At 49.6% G+C, this 18,609-nt stretch overlaps 1 protein-coding gene across 1 annotated transcript; it reads left to right on the forward strand.

The window, feature by feature from the left end:
- Window positions 1-171: 171 nt before the first annotated feature.
- GPR19 (G protein-coupled receptor 19) lies at window positions 172-10,646 on the forward strand. Its single transcript, XM_054173773.1, has 2 exons — window positions 172-530; window positions 9,254-10,646. The coding sequence occupies exon 2, from the start codon at window positions 9,289-9,291 to the stop codon at window positions 10,516-10,518; it is 1,230 nt and encodes a 409-aa protein (XP_054029748.1). The 5' UTR covers window positions 172-530; window positions 9,254-9,288; the 3' UTR covers window positions 10,519-10,646.
- The last annotated feature ends 7,963 nt before the right edge of the window (window positions 10,647-18,609 follow it).

The following is an 18,609-nucleotide window of genomic DNA, read 5'->3' on the forward strand; positions in this document are numbered from 1 at the left end:
CCCGCAGCGGCCCCAGGAGCGGCACTGCCCCCGAGGCTGACCCTCCCGGCCCCGCTAGGCTCTTGCAGCGGGTCGGGCCGCGACGGCGGCGCCCCGGGCGGTACCGGGGGTGGGCAGCGCCGCGCCTGCCCCGTCGGGGCCTCGGGGCGGGGGCGCAGGAGGCCGCTCCGCTGTCCCTGGTGCTGACAGTCCCCGACGGGGCCGGGGGAGGAGGACCCGGGGCGGAAGCGTCCTGGGAAGGGTCGGGCACATGATCCGCATCCCACATGACAAGGAAAGAAACGGGCGGCAGCAGCCTGCCCTACGAAACGTCATTTTTTCCCCCTCCGTCAAAGAAGAAGGGTAGAACACCCCCTCCCCCCTCCTCAATCAGGTTTACAAATCGCCGGACAGAGGCTGCTGCAGATGGGAATATTCTCCGTGGGTTTCACCTTCCTATAGGTGCCTTCATCTGGGATAACAAAGGGAAGAAGGACGGAAACGAGGAGAAAGGACGGGAACGACGCCTCTGGGATTATGCTTTGGAGCAGGTAGGTGGACGGCTAGGGGCTGTGATGGGCAGCACTGTGGCTCGGGGGACAGATCTCTTGGCAGAGCCGAGCAGGATGGGCTTTGCCGGGGATTTATCTTCTGTGTGTGTCCTTATGGGCATTCCAAACCCTTGGCGTTTAGCAAGGAGGGCTCACTCCTCAGCAGCAAATGCTGTGCAAAGCTTGACTTGGAAGCTGATTGTGCCGAAAGCAGAGGTGTGTAGAATTGCTGCAGAATGACTACCTGTATTCTCTACATGAATTTACATTCTTGCATACCTATAATCATTATGTTTGCATTAGGCCACCAGTTTGTCTTTAAAAGAAAAAAAAAGAAAGAAAAAAAATATAATCCCTTGATGTGACCAGTTCCATGAAAGCAGAAAATTACTTGTACCAAGATGGAGCAGACCAATCTGCTCCTGTGCCTTTCTTGTTTGCTTGTTTCCTGTCTCTAGATAACATTCAAACAGCATCTTCCCTCCTCGTGTTACTACACTAAAAGAGCTGCTTTTGTGGTTTTTTTTTTTCCTTCAGTGGTTAATTTGAAATCATCCTTTCTGAAAGCCTTGTCTCCTGTTCTCTGTCTGGGTTCCTGGATGCATCTGCTTAGGGAAACACCACGGGCATAGTAATCTTTGATTTCTGTAGCCAGAAAGAGGCCAAAAGGTTATGGTGTTCTTCGTCACTCAGGCACATACATGGCAATGTTGTCTATTTATCCAGCATGTCAAGCAGTATGTTGGCTCCATGGAGTTCTGGAGAAGTAAAACTGCCTACTGCTTTCTAAAAGGCCATTCGTGTGTATGAGGCAGGATTCATAGCCAGTTCCTTCTGGCAAGGATGCTCAAATGTGGTTCTTAAAGGTTTGTTGTGAAAGGCACTGTTAATCACTTCAGTAAGTGGCTTGGTCTGCAGAAAAATTGGATGCCAACCCAGAGGCATCCTTAAAAGCTAATCTATGAAAGCTAGTCTGTATGTTTGGATTTTGGAAGCTTAATTTATTAGCTTGTTTTAGACAGCCTGGTCTCAGCTGAGCCAGTACAGGGAGGAACTGCCATACCTTAGCCATGTTTGGGGAGCTCTGCTCCTTAGCTTAAAGTAAGAGCTTGCAGAATCTCACTCCCCAGCAATTTTCCTGTGTAGCCTCTGTTTACAAAACTGTGCAGTGCAATTCCCCCATCTGGGTCACACCATATGATCTCCATCCACATTTGCCTTTGCAGCCCCACCAGGCACTCTCCTTCAGGTGTTCAACAATTTGAGAGCAATATCAAACAGCCAATAGCATCCTCAAATAGAGTCTGCTTAACCTCCCCACCACAAACACAGTTGTCCCAGCATGAGAACATGACACAGCACTCATGTGTTTGGGATTTCTCCCTTCCAGCAGCTTCCACCATTCCCTGGACTTTCCTTCTGACAGGCATCAACTGGCACCCTGCCCAAGAAGACATCTCCAGTACAGGGGTTATCAGCAAGCCACCATCCTGCCTTGGTGGCTTCTCCTACTCTGCTTTTGTCCTCTCTGAGCCTAGCTCAGTTGAGACATCCCTTCCAACCTAACCATGGACTTTGCACAGCCTTCAACACTCCCAGTTTCTCCAGCAAAGTTAGCAGAGGAAGGCTATTACATGCTCTCAGTAATGGCCATATCCTCTGATGGAATCCCATGGGAATGTTCTCCTACTGCTCATTCAGGTCTTGTCCTCTTCTCATGGGAAAAGTCCTTCTGGAAGCCTTTTAAGACTTCTGGCAATTCTATTCTGGGATGATTATTAGCTACCAGTGCCACCCCACTCTGTCACTATGGCAGGCACAGGTGACCTGTGTTACATGAGCACTAGGTTCACTTCATTGTGAGGGTGAGGAACCCTGTGACAGGAGCTCATCCATCTCAGCACTAATGTTTGTTTCAATGCAAAAATCCTGGTACCACATGAGCTTCACAAGAGTTAGCATCCAGAGTTCATTTCCACGTGACTTTTTCATATAGAGACAATGCCAAAAATCTAAGGTTTTCCCTGTGCTCACTGCTAGTGAGAGAGGTGAGCTAAGCTGCCAAAGTCCTCACTGAAGCTCCCTCTGAGGGAGAGGACACTCACTGGGGAGAGGGTGAGAATTTCCAAGAGATGGGCAGAGAAATCAGCCAAGCTTGAGACTCATCACGGCTCATCTGTCAACACCCACCACGGCAAGGCAGCCCTGTAAGCACTGCGTTCCTCACATTAAGGAGCAGAGCATAATGTGTTGTGAGCAGGGCCTGCTGTTGCCAAAAATTAATGTCTGTGGGAGAGAGTAGCTATTTTTCTGCCTTTGAACCAGGAGAAGTTCCAGCCTGGCCGTGTCCAAGGACCAAGATCCAATCCCCATCAAGGAAGGCAAGTCATCTGCAAAGGTATAATTCAAACTCCTTTGCACTCTTCTTGGACAGCTCCAGTAGGTGGAACCTGATCTGACAACAGAGCTGAAAATGAGTTTAGACTAGACTAGACTAGACTAGAATAGAATAGAATAGAATTAACCAGGTTGGAAAAGACCATTGAGTCCATCCTATCATCCAACACCATCTAATCAACTGAACCATGGCACCAAGCACCCCATCCAGTCTCTTCCTACACACCTCCAGTGATGATGACTCCACCACCTCCCTGGGCAGCACATTCCAATGGCAAATCACTCTGTCTGTGAAGAATTTCTTCCTAACATCCAGCCTAAACCTCCCCTGCCATAGCTTGAGACTCTGTCCTCTTGTTCTGGTGCTGGTAGGCTGGGAGAAGAGTCCAACCCCCACTTGGCTACAACCTCCTTTCAGGTAGTTGTAGAGTGCAATAAGCTCTTCCCTGAGCCTCCTCTTCTCCAGGCTAAACAACCCCAGCTCCCTCAGCTGCTCCTCATAAGGCTTGTGTGCCAGACCCCTCCCCAGCTTTGTTGCCCTTAGGCTGTGGGCAAGAGCAGAGGAGATGGAAGAAACAGGCAGTCCAAAGGTCATGGCAAACCATACACAATTTGCTGTGACAAAGCTTGCAGTTCTGATGCAGAGAAGTAAAATACATTGAATTAAGAAAGCCTTTCTGACAATGCCAGGCTGAGTTCAATGATCTGTTTTTTCAGATACCTTTTTAATCCTAAAAAAGAAACCCCCAGTGACTGGGGGAAAAGAAAATGCTTATTCTTTTGATTAAACATTTTAGAAGGCATTTATTGCATTCCTTTACAAATCTTATTGGATTTTCCTCTTCCAAGTTGTGATGCATGCTACATAAACGTGCAAACACATTAACTGTGCCCTATGGGCTCCATGCAACAGCAAAACCGATGTGGCAGTGACTTTGTGAAGTTCTTCTGGCTCAAATACTTCTCCTCTAAACAGCTCTGTTTTGGAGACCTAGCAAGAATGTTTCCCTTTGCTATCAACCCAAAGGGATAACCCTGAAAATGGAGTGTTTGGGCCTTGAAACTGTAAATTAAGGGTGGTCATCAGAGGCACAGAGTCAACTTGGAGGCCTGTGGCCAGTGGTGTTCCACAGGGATCAGTACTGGATCCAGTTTTGTTCAATATCTTTATCAACAATGTGGATGAGAGCATTGAGAGTACCCTCAGCAATTTCACTGATGGTACAAAACTGGAGGGGTGGCTGACACCTGTCAGGCTGTGCTGCCATCTAATGAGATCTGGGCACATTGAGAGCTGGGTGCAGGCAAACCTCATGAAGTTCAGTAAGGACAAGTGCAGGGTCCTGCATCTGGGGAGGAGTAATAGCAGGCACCAGGACAGGTTAAGGCCTGTCCTGATGGAGAGCAGCTTCACAGAGAAAGAGCTTGGAGCGTTGATGAACAGCAAGTGCTGCATGGGACAGCAATGTGCCCTGGTGGCCAAGAGAGCCAATGGGATCCTGGGGTGCATCAAGAAAAGCGTGGCCAGCAGGTCTAGGGAGGTTCTTCTTCCCCTCCACTCTGCCCTGCTGAGACCACACCTGTGGTCTCAACTGCAATACTGTGTCTGGTTTTGGGCTCCCCAATTCAAGAGGGACAAAGACCTGGTGGAGGGAATCCAACATAGAGCCATGAGGTTGCTTAGGGGACTTGAGCATCTCCCCTATGAAGAGAGACAGAGAGCCCTGGGGCTGTTTAGTCTTAAGAAGACTGAAAGGGGATCTGATCAATGTCTATAAATATCTGAGGGGTGGTTGTCAAGTGGAGGGGGCCAAGCCCTTTTCAGTGGTGCACAGACATAATAAGCCAAGGAACAAGAGGTACAAGCTTGAACACAGAAGATTTCACCTCAACATGAGAAGAAACTTCTTTACAGTGAGGGTGGCAGAGCCCTGGAGGAGGCTGCCCAGAGAGGTTGTGGAGTCTCCATCTCTGGAAACTTTCAAAACCCACCCAGATGCATTCCTGTGTGGACTGCCCTGGGTGATCCTGCTTTGGCAGGGGGGGTTGGAACTGATGATCTCTGGATGTCCCTTCCAACCTCTAATGTCCTGTGACACTGTAAAACAGGAACTGGCACCAGGAAACCTCTCTGACAATTTTGAGTCATTTCACAACCTCTTTTTTCTTTTTTTTCTTTCCTCTCCTTCCCAAACAAATGCAAAAGATTCAGAGCTTGCAACAGCAATACAAGAAGCCCTCATATCAGTTTTAAAAGGATTCTCACTCTAAAATATTCAAAACTTTGAAAGTGAGATTTTGGAATATAAGGATAAGTGATCAGACCCCTCTCAGTCTTCTTTTTCACAGGACTAAACAGCCCCAGGGCTCTCAGTCTGTCTTCACAGGGGAGATGCTCAAATCCCCTGATCATCCTCATGGCTCTCCATTGGGTTCTCTCCAGCAGGTCTCTCTCTCTCTTGAACCGGGGAGCCCAAAACTGGACACAATATTCCAGGTGTGGTCTCATCCAGGACAGAGTAGAGGGAGAGAAGAACCTCCCTAGAGCTGCTGGCCACATTTTTGTTGATGCACCCCAAAAATTGAGATCTCTGCATCTACACAGACTTGCAAAAAACAAACCAAAGCATTGCTGTTAAAGCAAAATGAAAGTAGGCCTCACATGTTGGCTCTCCATAGGTCTCACTTTTTGTGTTTCCAATACCTGCATATTGGCTTGCACAGCAAAAGGAGACTAAAGATCCAATGACCCTTTTCTTGTGGATTTAATGTTTGCAAGCTGAACAGTTCATTAGCACTTAAGCCACGTGTCAGCAAAGGAGGATGGGGGGACTGGTGACATATAAGGCTTGTATCAGGGTGTAGCAAGACAGCAAAGGTACAGAATCTCTGGTTATTTGCATCCTAGAGTGCATCCCTTTTGCTCACAGAGTGGTGCATATGCTGAGCTGCTCCTATTTGTGATGCCATTAAGAGCTTTCCTCATAATGCAGAAGTTTAAATCTCCACCATAAAATAACTGGATTTGCCCACAGAGGAAAAAGGTCATAGAATCACAGGACGTTAGGGGTTGGAAGAGAACTCTAGAGATCATCCAGTCAAACACCTCTGCCAAAGCAGGATCACCCAGGGCAGGTCACACAGGAACACATCCAGGTAGGTTTTGAGTCTCCAGAAAAGGAGTCTCCACAAGGAGGCTCCAGGGCTCTGTCACCCTCACAGCAAAGGAGTTTTTCCTCACGCTGAGGTGGAATTTCTGTGTTCCAGTTTGTACCCATTGCCCATTGTCCTACCACTGGGCACCAGTGAAAAGAGACCCACCCCTTCATCTTGACACCCACCCCTCAGATATTTATAATCATTGATAAGGTCCCCTCTCAGCCTTCTCTCCAGACTAAACAGCCCCAGTCTCTCAGCCATGCCTCATCACACAGATGTTTCAGTACCTTCATCATCCCCATAGCTTCTGCTGGACTCTATCCAGTATTTATCTGTCCCTTTTGAACTGGGGAGCCCAGAACTGGACACGGATCTATAGGGCCATAGTCATTAGGGTTCTTAGTGCTAACTCAAGAAGGGCAATTAAGGAAGAAATTAAGGAAGAAAGTTAGCCCATAATGTTCTTTTCTAACAGGCTCCACATGTTTTATTCCTACTACAGATAGTTCTACCATGTAATTTAGCATGTTGTACTGTCACTCTGCCAGAGACTGCAGCCCAAATAACCCTGTAGACAGCTGATGGTAGCAGGGTACCTCCAGCAGAGCAGATTCACCTGATGAAGGGTGGGGAAAGGCAAGCAGGAGCAGTCTGAGAAACCAGGAATCCTCTGCCAGGCAAAGCTACTAAGAAAGCGATGGAGGCAAAGCAACAAAGGGAGAAGGGAAGGTGGAGACTGGGTTGGGCAGCACCTAAAGCCCTCCAGCTCTAGGGATGAGAGGCAATGTATCACCCCCTGATGGTGCCCCTTGCAGCTCTCATGACATCCTCCACTGCTGGGTCGCACTATTGATGTCTCCAAATGCTGTTTTTGATGGGGGGCAGGGGGAAGTGCAATGCAAGATTCCTTGTTTACCACACCCCACTGAAACAAACCCAGTTCTTACCAGCCTCAAACTGCTTCTGCCAAGTCCAGTTTTAATTTGAGTCATGTTTTCTGCTCTCCAACACAGCCTGCATGTGAAAGATGCTAAATAAGGCCAGCTGCTTTGGGAGCAGCCTTGGTGACTCATGCATTGACCCACTTCCCAGTGACACAGAGTCAGCAGCTGGATACAGTGCAAGGCATGGAGGAGAGGTGCAGTGGGGTCCTGTGGCAACCCATCACAAACTGGCTGTGCCACTTTCACAGGTTGTTAGGTGTTGGAAGGGACCTCCAAAGATCATCGAGTCCAACCTTCGTGTCAGAGCAGGACCATAGAATCTAGCACAGGTCACAGAGGAACACATCAGAATAGAATGGAATGGAATGGAATGGAATGGAATGGAATGGAATGGAATGGAATAGAATAGAATAGAATAGAATAGAATAGACCAGACCAGACCAGACCAGACCAGGTTGGAAGAGACCTTCAAGATCATCGTGTCCAACCTATCAACCAAATCCAACCCACTTATGGTTCTTGAAAGTCTCCGGAGAAGGAGACTCCACAACCTCTCTGGGGAGCCTGTTCCAGTGCTCTATGACCCTCACAGTGAAGAAGTTCCTCCTCATGTTGAGGTGGAATCTCCTGTGCTGTAGTTTCTATCCATTGCCCCTTGTCCTACGCCAGGGTTCCAGTGAGCAGAGCCTGTCCCCTCCCTCTTGACCCCCAGCCCTCAGATATTTAGATACATTTATTAAATCCCCTCTCAGTCTTCTCTTCTGCAGACTAAAGAGCCCCAAGGCTCTCAGTCTCTCTTCATAGAACAGTGCTCCAGTCCCTCAATCATCCTGGTAGCTCTCCACTGGATTCTCTCCAGTCCCTGTCCCTCTTGAATTGGGGAGGCCAAAACTGGATGCAATGTTCCAGGTGTGGCCTCACCAGGGCAGAGCAGAGGAGGAGAACCTCGCTGGAACTGCTGGACACACTCCTCTTAATGCACCCCAGGATCCCATTGGCCCTCTTGGCCACAAGGGCACATTGCTGTCCTATGCAGAACTTGTTGCCCACCAGGACTCCCAGGTCCTTCTCCACAGGGCTGCTCTCCAGCAGATGAACTCCTAAACTGTACTGCTGCAGTCTAGTCTCGAGCACACTCTGCATTTTCAAGGATGCTCAGTTTATGCCTGTGCTGTGCAGCTGGTGGGAAATCAAGCCTGGTCATGTGAAACACAGAGTGTCATACTCAGCACAGCTAATGAATGCAGGGTCTAAAAAGCTAGAAGGGAAAAAAAAAATCTTCTCTAACCACATCCAGCAATGAATATATCTTTTGCTCTTCCACAGCTGACTATTGTTTTGCTTTGTGTTATTGAAGATGACTTGCCAAGCATCACAAGGAGCAACATCCCAAACTCATCCAGGCTCTGCTCTGAGTAGGCAGACAAGAAGGATGCAGTTGGTAATAGATGCAGAGCTAGAGTAGGCAGAGCAAAGTACTGAAATAAACCTCAGAAAGCAGAGCTGGGAACTGGATCCCTTGGAAAGATGAGGAGGGTGGTGGTGGCTGTTGGAATATCTCTGTTTGGTTTCTGGGATGAATTTTTTGATCTTCTGGTCATAGATTGAATCCTGATTTGTCTTGCACAGTCTCAGGACTCTGCATTCACACAGTATACCCAGAGAAAGAGTTTTGCTTTCTAGTAAGAGCCTTTGCATGGCAACAGCTCGATCAAAAGGATCCTTTTTAGAGCATCAGTTCTGGCAATGAGTTTGCAGACAGGTAGCCAACAGTATTAAATGGTTTTCCTCTTTATCGCTGTAGAAGGCTAAGGTAAACCCAACCGTCTGCCTAAATTACTAACTCCATGACAAGACAAGGGGTAATGGTGAAAGTTGAGGCAGAGGAAGTTCCATGGAAGCAGGAGGAAGAATTATTTCACTGTGAGGGTGACAGAACACTGGAACAGGCTGCCCAAGGGGCTTGTGGAGTCTCTCTCTGGAGATATTCAAGACCTGCCTGGATGAGTTCCTGTGTGACCTGCCCTGGGTGATTCTGTTCTGGCAGGGGGGCTGGACTGGATGATCACTTGAGGTCCTTTCCAGCCCCTGACATTCTGTGATTCTGTGATTCCATCTAGCAATTTACAACCCTGAGTAGGACCTCTGCTAGTTTCACTGCTTAAGGCAGGCTTTTCACACGTACTTGGTGCCTCAAACCTTTTCTTTTCTCTCTGTACACAGACTGAGCAAAAGACCTGCTGGGATTTGCCGATAGCATGGACAACAGCAGCGGTCCTTTCGTTCTCCCCACCCTACTGCTCCTGCTGCAGAACAAGAGCTACCCTGAAGCCTCCATCCCTCCTGCTGGCTACAGCATGACAGAGTCGCCCCCAGGAGCCAGCTCCAGCAGGAACCACAGCGTTCTGCAGCCTGCACTGCGGCCGGGGGAAATCGCAGCAGCCAGCGTGGTGTTGGGAGTGCTATGGCTGGTTTCCTTCTTCGGCAACTCCCTCGTTTGCTTAGTGATCCACAGGAGCAGGAGGACACAATCCACCACCAACTATTTTGTGGTCTCCATGGCTTGTGCAGACCTGCTGATCAGCGTGGCGAGTGTGCCTTTCGTGCTGCTGCAGTTCGCCCACGGCAGGTGGGTGCTGGGCAGTGCGATGTGCAAGCTGGTCAGGTACATCCAGTACCTCACCCCCGGGGTGCAGATGGGTGTGCTCCTCTCCATCTGCCTGGATCGCTTCTACACCATCGTCTACCCCCTCAGCTTCAAAGTGTCCAGGGAGAAAGCCAAGAAAATGATTCTGGCCTCTTGGCTCTTTGAGGCTCTGTTTGCATCTCCGGCTTTCTTCTTCTATGGCTCCAACAGCGATGACCACTGCAACTTCTTCCTCCCTGCCACTTGGGAAGGAGCCCTCTACGGTGTCATCCACCTCCTGGTGGTGTTCTTGATCCCTTCCCTCCTCATTATCCTCTTCTACCAGAAGGTCGTCAAGCACATTTGGAGAATAGGCACGGATGGCAGGACTGTCAGGAGGACAATGAACATTGTCCCCAGAACAAAGGTGAAAACCATCAAGATGTTCTTGATGTTAAATGCGGTGTTTCTCCTCTCCTGGCTCCCTTTTTACGTGGTGCAGCTGTGGCACCCGCAGGAAACAGAGTACAGGAAGAGCTCCTTGGTTTTCCTGGCGATCACCTGGAGCTCCTTCAGCTCTTCAGCCTCTAAGCCAACCCTCTACTCCGTGTACAACGCCAACTTCAGAAGAGGAATGAAAGAAACCTTTTGCATGTCTGCCATGAAATGCTACAGGAGCAACGCCTACACTATCACCTCCAGCTCCAGGATAGCCAAAACAAACCACGTTGGGATTGCAGACATCCCAGCTCCAGCCAAAACTGTCACCAAAGACTCAATCTACGAAGCTTTTAACAGGGAAGCAAAGGAAAAAAAGCTTGCCTGGCCCATTCAGTCCAATCCCCCCAATACATTTGTCTAGGTGGCTCCAGTGCTCTGAAAAGTTGCTGTGTGTCCCCGGAACCAGGAGCTGTTCCCCAGTTTGAGAACCAGGAGCTGGTCCCCAGTTTGGAACCCATTTAGGGTTACATATTTTTAACACAGCTTTTAGGGAGAAAAAAAAAAAAACATGAAAAAAAAAAAAAAGGAGAGATGGTTTATTTTATTAAATGCCTTGATTTTGATGTGTCCAGTCTCTGTTATTTCAGTCACTTTCTGCCCTTTGGAATTGCCCTCCCAGAATCACAAGCACAAGCTTTCTACAAAACAGAGTTATTACACTCTCTGGAGGGAAAAAAAAAGGGAAGGAAAAAACCCCAAGCCCTTTTCAGAATTCCTGTGCCTTGGCCACGGTGTAGAAACATCACATGCACCCCAAGCCCTCTGCACTGCCTTTCGTCATGCCCCTGTCAATAGCATTGCACTGGCGTTTGCCTTCTTGGTCTGTTCTTAGCACAACTCAAAGCACAAGGTCCTGCATCTGGTTGGCCCAGCCTCAAGCACAAATCCAGGCTGGGTGCAGAGTGGGCTGAGAGCAGCTCTGAAGAAAGAGACTTGGGGGTGTTGGTTGCTGAGAAGCTCCCCAGGAGCCAGCAGTGCCCTCATGCAGCCCAGAAGGCAGCTGTGTGCTGGGCTGCAGCCAGAGGAGTGTGGGCAGCAGGGCAAGAGAGGGGATTCTGCCCCTTGACGCTGCTCTGCTCAGACCCCACCTCCAACCCTGCCTCCAGGTCTGGGGTCCCCAGCAGAAGGAGGACACAGAGCTGTTGGAGTAGGTCCAGAGGAGGCCACAAAGATGATGCAAGGGCTGGAGCACCTCTGCTATGAGGACAGGCTGAGGGAGCTGGGCTTGTTCAGTCTGGAGAAGAGAAGGCTCTGGGGACACTTTAGAGCTGCCTTCCAATAGCTCAAGGGATCCTCCAGGAAGGCTGCAGAGGGACTTTTCCTGAGGGTGTCTAGAGACAGGACAAAGGAGAATGGTTGGAAGTTGAGGGAGAGCAGGGCTAGACTGGATCTGAGGATGAAGTTCTTCGGCCTGACGGTGCTGAGACTCTGGAATAGGCTGCCCAGGGAGGCTGTGGCTGCCTCCTCCCTGGGGGTATTGAAAGCCAGGCTGGATGAGGCCGTGAGTAGCCAAGTCTAGTTGAGAGGTGTCTCTGCCCAGGGCTTAGGTTGGAGTAGATGATCTCTGAGGATGATTCTAACCTGAACCATTCTAGGATTCTGTGATAACTCCATGATTAATATGTCCACAGGTGGGCAAATCTCTGAGGTCCCTGACACCCATGCTAAAATCCCCAGTACCATGGCGGAGTCAACATCAGGCCATCACTGAAAGCTTTTGTTGAAGTTCTCCAGAGCTCTTGTGGTCTAAACTGCCTAAGAAAAGCCCTCTCCTACTCTGGAGTTATTCAAGACCCATCTGGATGTGTTCCTGTGTGACCTGTGCTAGATTCTATGGTCTTGCTCTGGCAGGGGGGGTGGGCTCAATAATCTTCAGAGGTCCCTTCCAATCCCCAACATCCTGTGAGCCTATGATCCTATTCCCTCCCCACCTCCTAGCAAGCTGCTTCCACACCCCGCCTGGTGCACTCACCCAGAAGCAGGTACTCCCTGGGAGAAGACCAGCTGGTCAGAAAGTGTCATGGCTCTCCTAGGCAGGCAGGCGAGCAGGCAGGGACTCCTCAACCTCTTCACTTCAGTGTGCTCCTGGCTGAGTGCCGTCTGCGGTGCAGCTGCAATGCCTGCAGTGGGAGGTGTTGGGCTGGCAAAGCAGCTGAGCCAGCTCTGTGTCTGGCGTGGGGGGAGCTGAGACGCTCCTTTCAAGTCATTTCAGTGGCTGCAGAATCCCAGTTCAGGACTCTGCTTGCTGTGCAGCAAGTGAATTGCACCTCACCCCACAGAGGGGCAGCAATGTGGCTTCCCCAGGCAGGTTAGTAATTACAGAATCACAGAATCAACCAGTAGCACAGTATCACAGTATCACTAAGGCTGGAAGAGACCTCAAAGATCATCAAGTCCAACCTGTCACCACAGACCTCATGACTAGACCATGGCAACAAGTGCCACATCCAATCCCCTCTTGAACACCTCCAGGGATGGTGACTCTACCACCTCCCTGGGTAGCACATTCCCATGATGAACGACTCTCTCAGTGAAGAACTTTCTCCTCACCTCGAGTCTAAACCTCCCCTGGCACAGCTTGAGACTGTGTCCTCTTATTCTGTCACAGGTTGCCTGGGAGAAGAGACCAACCCTCTCCTGGCTACAACCTCCCTTCAGGTAGTTGTAGAGAGCAATGAGGTCTCCCCTGAGCCTTCTCTTCTCCAGGCCAAACAATCCCAGCTCCCTCAGCCTCTCCTCACAGGGCTGTGCTCAAGGCCTCTCCCCAGCCTCGTTGCCCTTCTCTGGACATGTTCAAGAGTCTCAATGTCCTTCTTAAACTGAGGGGCCCAGAACTGGACACAGGACTCAAGGTGCGGCCTACCCAGTGCAGAGTCCAGGGGCAAAATGACCTCCCCACTCCTACTGGCCACACTACTCCTAATGCAGGCCAGGATGCCATTGGCCCTCTTGGCCACCTGGGCACACTGCTGGCTCATGTTCAGGTGGCTGTCAATCAGCACCCCCAGGTCCCTCTCTGTTTGGGAGCTCTCCAGCCACTCTGACCCCAGCCTGTAGCACTGCATGGGGTTGTTGCGGCCTGCCACTTGGACTTGTTAAATGCCATCCCCTTGGACTCTGCCCATCTGTCCAGTCGGTCAAGGTCCCTCTGCAGAGCCTTTCTACCCTCTAACTGACCAACATCTGCTTCTAATTTGGTGTCATCTGCAAACTTGCTGATGACTGACTCAATCCCCTCATCCAGATCATCAATGAAGATGTTAAAGAGGATGGGGCCCAGCACTGATCCCTGGGGGACGCCACTGGTGCCTGGCTGCCAGCTGGATGTGGCACCATTCACCACCACTCTCTGGGCTCGGCCCTCCAGCCAGTTCCTAACCAGGTTTGAAAAGACCCCAGAGATCATCAAGTCCAACCTATATATGTATAAATAATGTGACAAAGCACAGCTTCACAGCATCACTGAAATGAATTCAACAAAAAGTAGTGAAAATCAGCAAGGGCTGACTGAGGCTCAATTTGATGGCAAGGTCCCTATATTATTTAAAATAGAGCAACTTGATTAAAAACCTTGGATTCAAATACTTTTATGAATAGAGAGAAATATGTGAGTAGAGAGAAAAGCAGACAGGTTAGGATGATTTTCAGAGAGGCTGGGAATAGGAAGGCTAAAGGTGGCCTCCTGCTGAGCCAGCATGTTTTCAGAGTGGATCCCCTTGCTCTCTAAATTCCATCTCAGAGAGTAGCTTAGTTGCTGCTGGATCCAATCTCAGACCAGTTCAGCAGTTTATTGCTCAGACTGTATACGTGGCAGAAAGCTGTGGCTGCAGGTGGAGCCATCTCCTGCTGCTTTTCTCTTCAGCACAAGAACCCAATGGGACCAAGGAACAAGTTCTGCACCATGAGGGTGGTGGAACGCTGGAACAGGTTGCCCAGGGAGGTGGTTGAGGCCCTATCCCTGGAGATATTCAAGGTGAGGCTTGACAGGGCTCTGGGTGACCTGGTGTAGTTGAGAATGTCCCTGCTGACTACAGAGGGGGTTGGACTGGATGAGCTTCCAACCCAGACATTCTGTGACTCTATGACTCTATGATTCCATGATTCTATGATTCTGTGAGCAGAGGCACGGTCTTCTCCACACCCCTCTGCAACCCATGACAGTGCCATGCTTGTGACAAAAAGGGCACTGGTGGTGACAAAAGGCATGGGGGACACAGCCACCTACATGCAGGCCCTGCAGAGGCTGATCCTGGGCTTTGCTGGTACGGGGCAGGAGGCTTGGAGGGTGGTGTTTGGCTGCTAAGGCAGCTCAGCCAGCTCTGCCATAGTGTATGACTGCATAGACCCACCCAAAGGCATCAAATGCTTCCCCAAGGAGAAACCTTTTTTATTATTATTTAATTATTCTTTTTCTTCCAATTATCAACTTCATTAATAATGAGTGGACCAAGGGTTTGTGTGCAGTATTGATTCACTGTCTCAGTTCTGATAGCAGTGCCCAGAAGCACAGCAGCACGCCTTTAGAAAACACAACTATCTCCCCACCAAGTGAGGTCAGCAGCAGCAGCTGGCTGCTGAATTCCCCTCACTCTGCTGCATCAGTGTGGTCCCACAAGATGAAAGTGTGGGAAATCCAGCCTAGCCTACTGCACTCCTCATCTGGGATAGTTTCCATGTTGTCTTCCTCTAACACACACAGGAGAGACCCACAGGGTTCCGAGTAGAAGCCTGTCCATCCTACTATCATTCATCATCAGTGGGTGCTTGAGGATAAAGCACAGGAAGCAGTGAAACTACAGAGCAGGCTCCTGCTTGTTCAAACCTCCAACCATCACTGATAAGAATTAGCACCCTTCACAGTGTAGTTGACAAAAAGTGATGCTGTTCAGTAAATCTGGCCCAAGTCTCAAAGTCCCAAAGGTGGGACCAGTAGCCCTACTCTGCTTGCTCAGGCCCCATCTGAGCAGGAGCATTTTGTCTGAGGAAGGACATGGACCTGATGGAGCAGGGTCCAGAGGAAGGCCACAGAGATGATCAGGGGGCTGGAGCACCTCTGCAACAAGGACAGGCTGAGGGAGCTGGGGGTGTTCAGCATGGAGAAGAGAAGGCTCCAGGGAGAGCTAATCCCCACGTTCCAGTAGGTGAAGGGGACTACAAGAAGGCTGTAGAGGGACTGTTTGCAAAGGCCTTCAGGGACAGGATGAGGGGCAATGGTTTGAAATGAGAGAAGAGCAGATTTAGATTGGATGTGAGGAACAAGTTCTGCACCAGGAGGGTGCTGGAACACTGCAACAGGTTGCCCAGGAAGGTGATTGAGGCCCCATCCCTGGAGATATTCAAGGTGAAGCTGGACAAGGTTCTTAGCAACCTGCTCTAGTGGAGGATGTCCCTGCTAACTGCAGAGAGGTTTGGACTGAATGACCCTCAGAGGGTCCTTTCCACCCAAGCCATTCTAAGGCAGCTTTCTTCATGCTTAAAAAAAGAAACCCAGAGCAACCAAACAACACCCATTGCTTCAGCTGCTAACTGGCCAACAGATGTCTCAGTCCACAAAGCCAGGCTCCACCATGAAGCACAAGTGAGAGGAGCTTCATAGAGCTCTGGAGACACCCCTTGTGACTCAGAAAGGTTGGTTAGCTGCCCAAGTTGCTGAGTGCTGCTCCTGCATGGGTACCTGGGGGTGTCTGTGAGAGTGTGAGGAGCAAATCAGCGTGCAGACATGGGCTGAAGCTTTAGGGGAGGCTTGACACTGAATCACAGAATCACAGAAACATTCAGGTTGGAAAAGACCCTCAGGACCACCAAGTCCAATCCAGAACCCTACTCTACAAGGTTCACCCCTAAACCAGATCCCCAAGTACCACACCCAAATGACCTTTAAACACATCCAGGGTTGGTGACTCAACCACCTCCCTGGGCAGCACATTCCAATCCCTGACCACTCTTTCTGGGAAAAAATATCCTAATGACCAGTCTAAACCTACCCAGTCCTAGCTTGAGACCCTTCCCTCTTGTCCTATCACTAATTACCTGTGAGAAGAGACCAGCACCAGCCTCTCCACAACATCCTTTCAGATGGTTGCAGAGAGCAATGAGGTCTCCCCTCAGCCTCCTCTTTTCCAAACTAACCATCCCCAGCTCCTTCAGTTGCTCTTCATAAGGTTTATTCTCCAGGCCCTTCCCCAGCTTCCTTGCCCTCCTCTGCACTGGCTCCAGCACCTCTCTTGTACTGAGGTGCCCAAAACTGGGCAAAATACTCGAGGTGTGGCCTCACCAGAGCTGAGTACAAGGCACAATCACCTCCCTGCTCCTGCTGGACACAGCATTTCTAATCCCAGCCAGGATACCCTTGGCTTTCTTGGCCACCTGGGCACACTGCTGCCTCATATTCAGCCACTTGTCTATTGGAACCCCCAAGCAAAGAACAAAGAAACACTCCCCACTCACAAACATATCTCAGCCCCATCTGCACAGGAGAAGGACTGGGACAGAGGACTCCTGACTCCTGGATCTCTGCCCCATTCACCCCTTACTCTTGGAATGCTTCCTGTCCCAAAACCACGACAGCACCAACCACACAACTATTTTTCTCTACTAAATGGACACCACTTAAGTGGAAATTCCATCACTGCTGTTTACTTTTGGTATGAAGTGGCTTGCACTTGGGAATTACTATTTCAAACTGTCAAATGATGTCAACAGACAATTCAACAGGCAGCTGGATTGTTGGTTGAACACATTTCTAGCTGAAGGGTGGGAGCTAGTGAGGAGGAGACACGCACTGCTTGAACCTGCTTTTCAGACAGCTTCCTGGAGGTGATAGTAAGGTAGCTATCACCCATAATGGGACTTAAAAGCTTCCATATGTCCAGTTAAGAATTGCCTGAGTTTTTCCAGTCTCCTCAACTCAACCAGCTTGACTTCAGAATTAATTGCCAATGATTTAGGAGCAGGTGTTGAATGCAGGCCATCAACTTTAGCTGAAATCCCTAGTGCTCAGCCTGGCCCAATATCTGTTTAAAAGAACAAAAGGCAGAGCTGAACTGTGTTAAACCAGATCCATATGCTCAAAGGAAGGCATACAGGATTCTGTGAGTTAATATGTCTTTATCAGTTGGCTCTTTCCAACCCAGCAAGTGCTGTGGGATTGGCCATTATAAATCACATGAGTTTTATTTGTGCTGGCTTCTAATAAACCAGAACACACCTGCTGGAAGGTGGTTAGATAAATGGCACCTTCTGGGGAGCAGCCTGAACTGAATCATAGATTCATTCTGCACTACTGCTAGCACATAGGCACACAAAGTCTTCTTTTAGTTTCCTCATGAAACCAGTCTCTGGGTAAAATTCAGCAGTGGCACAGAGAGCAATAATTGCTTTGTGTTCGGCATCTCAACCATTGTAGACCAGCTCTTGACTTGAGCCTGTGTTTGCAGGTGAATAGGGGGGGAAAAAATACAAGATGATGACATCACCAAACGATTTAGTTGGTCCTTGCCTCATGTCTGGCCAGACTATAGCTTTTTCACTGTGTGTACAAGCAAGAGCAAAAGACTCTTTTGTTTCTGTTTTGAGGGTGGTGAGAGACTGGCACAGGTTGCCCAGGGAGGTGGTGGAAGCCTCATGCCTGGAAGTTTTTAGGGCCATTCTGGATGTGGCTGTGAGCAACCTGCTGTAGTGTGAGGTGTCCCTGGCCATGGCAGGGGGGTTGGAACTGGATGATCCTTGAGGTCCCTTCCAACCCTGACAATTCTGTGATTTGATGAGGAGGGACTGACAAAGGACTTTCATCCTTTGTGTCCAGCAGAGGCCCTGTTTTCACAGGTACTGCAGCACTTCTCTGCAGCCCTGGATATTCACCATCTCCCCTGACATGCATCCTCTGCAGAGTCCCTCTCTGTAGTGATCCAAAGACAGGAAGCAAAACAATTAAGCCCTATCCAGAGTTACATTTCAGATTATCGATCAGTTTGCTGTAAAAGCAGCAGAAATAGCCCTGATTCTCTCAGCACTGGCAGGAGCTCTGCTTTCTGCAGACTTTGACACAGATCTTGCCATGTCATTCACCTGGTCATTTGTATGAATCCAGGACATCTTTCCCAGAATGAAGTCTTGAAGTTCCCTTTCATTTTCCTTAAGAAGAGGGATGTTAGGGATGTGGCCCTTGGCCCTCACAGCAGGAGCTGTGCTGCCAGCAGAATGCAGTATTAGCATTGATTAAGCCAGTTGTGAGTTACAGACAGACACAGAAAAGAGCAGGGCTGATCTTGCACTAATTATGGAAGCAAACATGAGCCTAAACATGAGCCTGAAGTATGCCCAGGCAGCCAAGAGGGCCAATGGCATCCTGGCCTGCATCAGAAACAGTGTGGCCAGCAGGAGCAGGGAGGTCATTCTGCCCCTGTACACTGCACTGGTTAGGCCACACCTTGAGTCCTGTGTCCAGTTCTGG

Source organism: Dryobates pubescens, chromosome 27, assembly GCF_014839835.1.
Source record: "Dryobates pubescens isolate bDryPub1 chromosome 27, bDryPub1.pri, whole genome shotgun sequence".
Taxonomy (NCBI): Eukaryota; Metazoa; Chordata; class Aves; order Piciformes; family Picidae; genus Dryobates; species Dryobates pubescens.

What these genes read in the sequence shown, in the direction of transcription:
- GPR19 (XM_054173773.1), top strand. Translation starts at nt 9,289, where the DNA reads ATGGACAACAGCAGCGGTCCTTTCGTTCTCCCCACCCTACTGCTCCTG.